The sequence below is a fragment of the Gadus chalcogrammus genome, chromosome 13, assembly GCF_026213295.1.
Source record: "Gadus chalcogrammus isolate NIFS_2021 chromosome 13, NIFS_Gcha_1.0, whole genome shotgun sequence".
Classification (NCBI taxonomy): Eukaryota; Metazoa; Chordata; class Actinopteri; order Gadiformes; family Gadidae; genus Gadus; species Gadus chalcogrammus.
This window is the reverse complement of record NC_079424.1, coordinates 24835806-24843184: the sequence shown is the minus strand read 5'-3', so window position 1 is coordinate 24843184 and position 7379 is coordinate 24835806. Positions and strand designations below refer to the sequence as shown.

General features: G+C 42.7%; 1 protein-coding gene across 1 annotated transcript; it reads left to right on the top strand.

Annotated features, from left to right (window-relative positions):
• The first annotated feature begins 1888 nt into the window (after positions 1-1888).
• Positions 1889-5979, top strand: LOC130401703 (uncharacterized). Its single transcript, XM_056605625.1, has 6 exons — positions 1889-2126; positions 2210-2300; positions 2389-2445; positions 2561-2649; positions 2791-2862; positions 2976-5979. Exons 1-6 carry the CDS (start codon positions 1934-1936, stop codon positions 3116-3118), a joined length of 645 nt encoding a protein of 214 aa, XP_056461600.1. The 5' UTR covers positions 1889-1933; the 3' UTR covers positions 3119-5979.
• The last annotated feature ends 1400 nt before the right edge of the window (positions 5980-7379 follow it).

The following is a 7379-nucleotide window of genomic DNA, read 5'->3' as shown; positions in this document are numbered from 1 at the left end:
TGTCCCAGCTTACACCGAAATAGACAACGACGACGCAATTGAAAGCGGAGATGGGGATTGGGTAATGGCATCAGAGGAGAGCGCCTCCTCTGGCGAGGATGACTGGGAGTTCAATGATTTGTCGAGCTCTAGCAGTGGCTCAGATTCAGAGGAGGGGGGCAGTTTTCAAAGGGACTTAAGACATGAGCTCAAGGAATGGGCAATCACAACAAATACACCAATTTCCCACATTTCCAGCCTGCTCTCCGTGCTTCGCAAGCACTTCCCAGATTCCAAACTGCCAAAAGACGGCCGCACTCTCCTGTCAACCCCTACTTATGCGGAGATAGTACCAAAAGCTGGGGGAACATGCACTATTTTGGTGTGGCAAAAGGGATCTTGGGCCGAATGCAAGAACAGGACTTAGCTAAAAACCAAACACTAAAACTACAAATAAATGTGGATGGCCTGCCCCTTTTTAAAAGCAGCAGCCAGCAATTTTGGCCAATTCTTGCACTAATTGAAGAGGACCCCATTAGATCCCCATTTCTAATTGGTTTATATTGTGGATACTCCAAGCCAACCGATGCAAGCGAGTACCTCTCTGACTTTGTGGCAGAGATGGGGAAGCTTGCATCTGATGGCTTGGAGTATCAGTCAAAAAAAATTAAAATCGAAATTTCCTGTTTTGTCTGTGATGCACCGGCAAGGGCATTTCTAAAAAATATAAAAGCACACAATTCCTATTACGGCTGCGAAAGGTGCATGCAAGAGGGCTCATGGGCGAACCAACGCCTAAATTACTCCGAAACAGATGCGGTTCTCAGAACCGATGACAGTTTTGCCACAAAAGTCAACCAGGAACATCACAAAGAGGGCGACAGTCCATTACAACACCTAGATGTAGGCTTGGTGACCCAATTTGTGCTGGACTTTATGCACCTGGTGTGCCTAGGAGTGATGAGAAAGTTGATCTGGCTGTGGCAGAGAGGGCCCCTTCCAACCCGCATTGGGAGTCAATCCATCTGCATTATTTCGGAGAACTTAATCAAATTGGGCAAGAGGCTGCCAAAGGAGTTTGGACGCAAGGGAAGGTCCCTCCGTGAGGTTGATTGGTAGAAGGCCACTGAATTTAGGACTTTTTTACTATACACTGGCCCCATTGCATTAAAAAAAAAACTACCAAAACACATGTATCAACATTTTCTGTTACTCCACGTAGCAATTACAATTTTATGTTCCCCCCGTCTCCACCACCGTTATTGTGACTATGCGGAAAATCTCCTGGTAGTGTTTGTTCAGAATTTTCACGCCATCTATGGGGACTTTCTGGTGTATAACGTCCACAGCTTGATCCACCTGGCAAGTGATGTTAGAAAATATGGCCCACTACCCCAAATTTCAGCCTTTCCCTTCGAAAATTTCTTGTATAAATTAAAGAAACTTATTAGAAAGCCAAACCAGACATTACAACAAATTGTTAAACGATTAACGGAAAAATCAAGCATCATCCCAGTCTGTCCATCTTCCCATAACCAAAGTTCACCCTCAACAACACAGTACGCCACTGATAGATTTACCCTGTCCACAAAGGATGGGAACAACACAGTTTCGTGTGGTGGTGCCACTTTTAAAATAGAGGCAATTAGTAGGACACTTGGTGGTACGTCTTTTGTGGCGAGGCAATATTTAGACCAACGTCCATTTTTCAACCACCCTGTTGATTCAACTGCACTGGGGACAGCTGTGGTTGGGAACCTGGCAGAAGAGACCACGTCAATTGCCGTTAAAGATATTGACTTTAAGATGGTCACGTTAGAATACAAGAACAAACTTGTGGCACTTCCACTCAACCACAACTAAATTAATTGAAAAATGATTCATATTTCAATAAATTAAATCGGTTATCTAAATTCAATGTGTTCAACTTTTTCAAAACGTATTTTCTGTTTAGATGTATGCGGTAGTGCAGTTTACCGAGTCAAACAATGTGGAGGTTGTGCCTTGCTCGTGGCTAAGTTTGGATGGCAAGGTGTCTTTTTGGCCACCGTATAAAGACACCAAGCGGACGAAAGTTGCAGTCATCCAAAGCGCTATGCCAGATGAGACCTGGGGAGAGTTTTTTGTGGAGGTGGTGAAAACCTTTGGTGAGACAGACAAAAGTAGGATGTACCACTTTTCTCCCCTTAGGCTTTAAAAGCTTTACTCACTTCATTGTTGTCTTCAACAGCCAATTATGATGCAGCGCGTATGAACCTGAAAAAAGCCCAAACCAGGAGCACCCTGACATCAGATGATGAAGGGGGTAAAAGAAGGAGAATGTAAGCACTGTGCAGTAATCTATACTATGAAAACCATCAGCTACACAAAACAATGCATGCTTATTGAGTGATTTCTTTTCTAATGCAGCCCTTCCTCAAAGCTGAAAGAAACTGTGCCTGCAGATGAGGGGGAGAAGCATACAAGGTCTGATTACAGATGGCCATGCATTATCATTCACATAAAGACATTTTGTGATTGGCAAGTTTGCAGTCTTACAAAACTGTTGTTGTTCATACTCTTGTACTGTTCCAATGTATAGGGCTAAGAAAAAAAAAAAAAAAGGAGTCCTCCACAAGCCCCTGCTTTCCCCACCTGCTTTTAGATCATCACAGCAGGACATACATAAAGGTATAACACATCATTCCAAATCTGAATTCTGTTATTCTACTCACTATCTTTTTTGAATGTCTCGAATCTGGGAAATTTGAATGTAATGAACTTCAATACACTGACTACTCTGATTATAAATATACATATTCTTGCCTACAGTTGCTGCCCACACATCAGCTGCTCTTGAACAGGCCTCTGCCCAGATCTCTGGCAACATTCAAAGTCAATTCGGTACACAAACATCTGGCCTTACACAGCAATACTGAAAATCTGTTTAAACTTAAGTCTGTTAATTTTAGCAAAGGGTCTTGACATGACAGTCATGATGTTTTTCTGTCCTGTAGAACGGGATCATGCACTCCTGCGTGCTGTGGAGGAGTTGAAGGCCTTGGTGAGGCAGAACAACCTCCTCCTCCAGGCCCTTACTAGGCAAAAAACTACAGCAGCAGCAGCAGCAGCAGCAGACACTCTATCTGAGGAATTTTAGTTCCCAATGAACTGCGAGGAAGACCTTCAAAGGGTGGAGGATCTTCTGAGGGAGAAATCCCAGGAAAAGGCCCTGGTATAGTCATGACTTCTATAATACTGTTCAGTTCTTTGCTACAATGCATTACCAAAGATCAAAGTGCATGAAAGTCCTTGTGCACAACCCTTCAGCTTTCCAGGTGCAGGTGTTAGGCAGGAAAACGTGATCAAATATGAAAAGTTCATTAAACACCGCACACTGGATACTGTTCTTTTTTCTCTTTATTTTTAGGAGCGAACAACGCGTTTCGCCCAATGCGTTTTCAGGTTCGAAACACCAACAGGCGGAAAAATGGGCAGGAAGGATGATTGAGGCTTATCGAATAGCAAACGCAAACAGCCAACAGTCAAGTGCCAAAGGGAAAGCCCACTATGACAAAAAGAGCAAAGGTGTGACTCTTCAAGCTGGAGACCGAGTCCTGGTACGTAACCTCAATGAGAGAGGTGGGCCGGGGAAACTCAGGCCATATTGGGAGAAGATAATCTACATTGTGAGAGAGCAGGTTGGGGATAATCCTGTCTACAGAATAAGCCCAGAGATGGGAGTTCGCCCCGTCCGCACCCTACATCGAAACCTGCTGCTCCAAGTAAACGACCTACCGGTAGAGCCTCCTCAAAACCAAGTCACAAATAGGCCCAAGCCACAAAATAAAACCAAACAGTTCTCTGAACCCCTGAAGCCCACAGAACAGAGACAGAGTTCTGAGACAAGTGACTCTGAAGAGGAGGGTGTGTCTCATTACTGGCTACGGGTACCTGTGGAAAGAGTTGAGAGTAACTTACCAAGGTCAAGTGTCACCAGCCCAATTCGAAGCAGACCTGGACCGAGTGGAACTCTGATCAGACAGAGAAACAATGTGGAACTGGAAAGAGAAGTGGAAAATGTCATGGACGAGAGAGATGTCAATAATGAGGAGCCTGATATAAACAGTGAAAGTGAGCAGGACAGGAATTAGCCTCAACAGGACATGGGTCAGGCTCAGTGTAACACTGAACAAGAGGAATCACAAGTGACTCACCAAGAGGAGTGTGCGCCAGAACCGCAGCCTGAACCCCAAGTCGTGCTTAGACAATCAGTAAGAGAAAGGAGACCTGGCTACGTGTTCACATACCCCTCCCTTGGCCAGCCTGCCTACCAGTTACGTCCCACTGTGAACGCAGTTGACATTCAACCAATCCATTGTGGCCACATGTTCTACCACTACCCCTATGCCCATGCTTTGCAACCCCCATCTATTATACCTCCATATCTATACTCACTGATTCATTGCTTCTTAACATTGGGGAGATACTTACATACACATAGATCTAGATCTTACACATCTTGTGAAGAATTCAAATCAGGTGTCAGGAGCCACTTTTTTTGAGTGTGTGGTACACTCAAAACTAGACCAAGATTTCAATATGTATTCTCTTTTTCGTGAATGTATATGTATAACCGTTGGTCATTATTTTACATTAGTTTTATTTACATTGAGCATTTTTTTATAACTTATTATTACGGTATACTTGGAAACGGAAGGGCGGTACCAAAATGTTTGCGCTGCAGCCCAGACTCCTATGGTTGGGGGGCGTTTCCGCTTCCTCTCCAGACGGATTTCGAAGACCAAACAAGAGCAGTGCCGCTTCAGTCCTTGTAACACATGTATACCTGCTTTTCAGGTTTGTACTCCGTGAAACTCGCACAAATAATGATTTTCATGAATCTGAACATTTTAGAACAGTCGATAAACTTTGTGTCGAGTTTGATGTCTGTAATATCGAGTTATTAACTTTTGAAAACTCCTTTGTTGGTTTCGCGCCAAATATTATTGTGGAAACACACACACTGTAGAGTATGTTTAAGTTTACTTTGGCCCTGAACACCTTACGTACATGTTTAAGAATCTATTTAATGTGATTAAGAGTTAGATGACGTAATGATATTTTAGAGTAGGCTATAAGAAAAGTGTTGATATGATGTTTTATAATTAAATGTTTAGTCGGTCTGTTAGGCAGGCAAATCCATTGTAGTTCCGACTGTGGTGTAATGTTAATTCCCTAGGTGATGTTTATTGTCTTGTTATGGTTTATTGTGGTTTAAAGCCAAAATATGTTATTTCTATTATAGGAACAGAACAGTATTTAATTGCACTGTGAGATAGCTCAAAACAACCAGTGAATAAGCTGAAACAGGAACTTTAACGTGGATTTTGAGGTGAACTAAGAGTGGAGAGAAACGGTACATGTGAGCCTCACTTTTTATTGCACTTTTTATGTTTTATTTGCAAAGAGAACTTACAAAGGAATAATAGACAATTTAACAGGCACTTTAACGAGGGAAGAGTTTATATTTATTTATTTATTATTTTATTTATTTATGTGTTACTCATGATAATTGTGAAATAAAGAGACGGGAAGACCAAACAAGAGCAGTGCCGCTTCAGTCCTTGTAATACATGTATACCTGCTTTTCAGGGAGTCCGGTCTCAACACTCTATTTGTTACCCCCGTCCTGGCCACTTGAGACCGGTAACACATGCATGGACATTGTGCTCAAATCCAAGCGGTGGTAGGAACGAAATGAACAAACTGAACCGAGGATTATTTGGTTTTGACACTTTTTCTTTATTCTGAGTACTCAGGGGTTTGTTTTTTTCTTTTGGTTCTTGGGCCCAAGACAAATAATTGACTAAACTGATATTAAGGTATATTTGAAGGGTAAACACTGTGAAAGGTACAATTAGAAGGAACTAAGATTCCTAAGCAGTGATCATTTTGTGTTTTTTCTAGTTCCATGTGGGATATATTTTATTTATGTTAAAGGTTGCATAGGTGATTTGCTTTTTTGGCCATTTTTGCAAAATTACTTGAAATCCTTATCATAACCCGCTTACAGCCACTGAGTTAGAAGTACTGACATGAAAATTAAACTTGTCAATCATCTGTGGAACGGGCAGGGCTCGAAAAACTCCAGCCAATCATATCCATTGCCACCGAGTTTCATTGGACAGTAAGTACGTCAATCAAACGGTCGTACTGCACTCCCCCTCCCCCGCGCCCCGCGCGCGACCCCTTCGTGCAGTACTCGTGACCCAGAGCTCGTGACCCAGAGCAAGCTCCTGTTTGTTGTTATCCTGCGGTAGCTACTGGAACTAGTTAATCCACATTTGGACCTAGCAGTAGAAGACAATTTCCATGGCAGACAAGACGCCACCATCCCCACCACCACCACCACCAGCAAAGAGAAGGAAAACTCTTTTTCAGAGAGTAATTGATAATAAAAACGCTGAAAGAGAAAAACTGAAATCAAGAATAATCCTAGGCGCTGCTTTCGAACGTTGGCGGCAACTGAAGGACGAGAAGGGTCTAAAAACCGATGCTTGTGTGGCGGTTGACCTAGTTTCAAAGTTTATACCGTTTATACTCGGTAATACCGGTGTGGAGACGAGTGTATTACTCGGTGTGAAAATGTCCACACCGCGGCAACCCTAGTGAAAACCAGGACTTCAAATACAATTATATGAAACAAACATACATTTTCTAAAAATAGTAATGATTTATGTGACCGTTTAATGTTTATAACATCTGGTGCAACCATAGCAGCGAGAACGTATTCTCAGCAGGGGGTGCTGGGAAAAAAAAAACTCAGCCTGCACTAGACTCGCAACTCGTTACATTGATAAAAAAAGATGTATAGCAGCGCAGCTCAATTACACCAGTGCATGCGCGCACAGTTGAAAATCGATCGTTCACATCCAGCTGCTCACAGAACAAGTTTAGCGCACCACCGCTACCCTCACACTTTTTCATATAACCTTTTTTCAGCACTAGGTCATATGAGCATTAAATAAATGCTGCGTCTCAAAATGCCTTGGACAGCAGCGAGGATGACTCGCTTTGCCACGGGCCGAAACAGTTCGGAGCGACCACAGCCAGAGCGAACACAGCAGGGCAGAGGAGTGTCAGGAATAGTCTTTGGTGTACACATCAGTACGGCCTATTTGCACTACTGTTTAGTGGCAATGCATGTTTTATTCGATGCCTTTTTATTTTCGTATATTATTTCAATGAATACAATTTATTTATTCATAAAAACCGGATCTGGTCTTCAAATCTTTTTTCCAAATATAGGTCGTCTTACAATGGGGTTTGTGTTTATATTCGGACCAATACGGTACAGCGGGCGCTCACATGACGTTAAGCATTTCCTGGTGCATAATGTGACGCTTCAGAAACTAAAA

Bases quoted from the DNA above. Each gene is read 5' to 3' on its own strand.
- LOC130401703 (XM_056605625.1), top strand. From the start codon at position 1,934: ATGTATGCGGTAGTGCAGTTTACCGAGTCAAACAATGTGGAGGTTGTG. The intron at 2,127-2,209 runs GTGAGACAGACA...TGTCTTCAACAG, and splicing joins GGAGGTGGTGAAAACCTTTG to CCAATTATGATGCAGCGCGT. The intron at 2,650-2,790 runs GTATAACACATC...TCTTGCCTACAG, and splicing joins ACAGCAGGACATACATAAAG to TTGCTGCCCACACATCAGCT.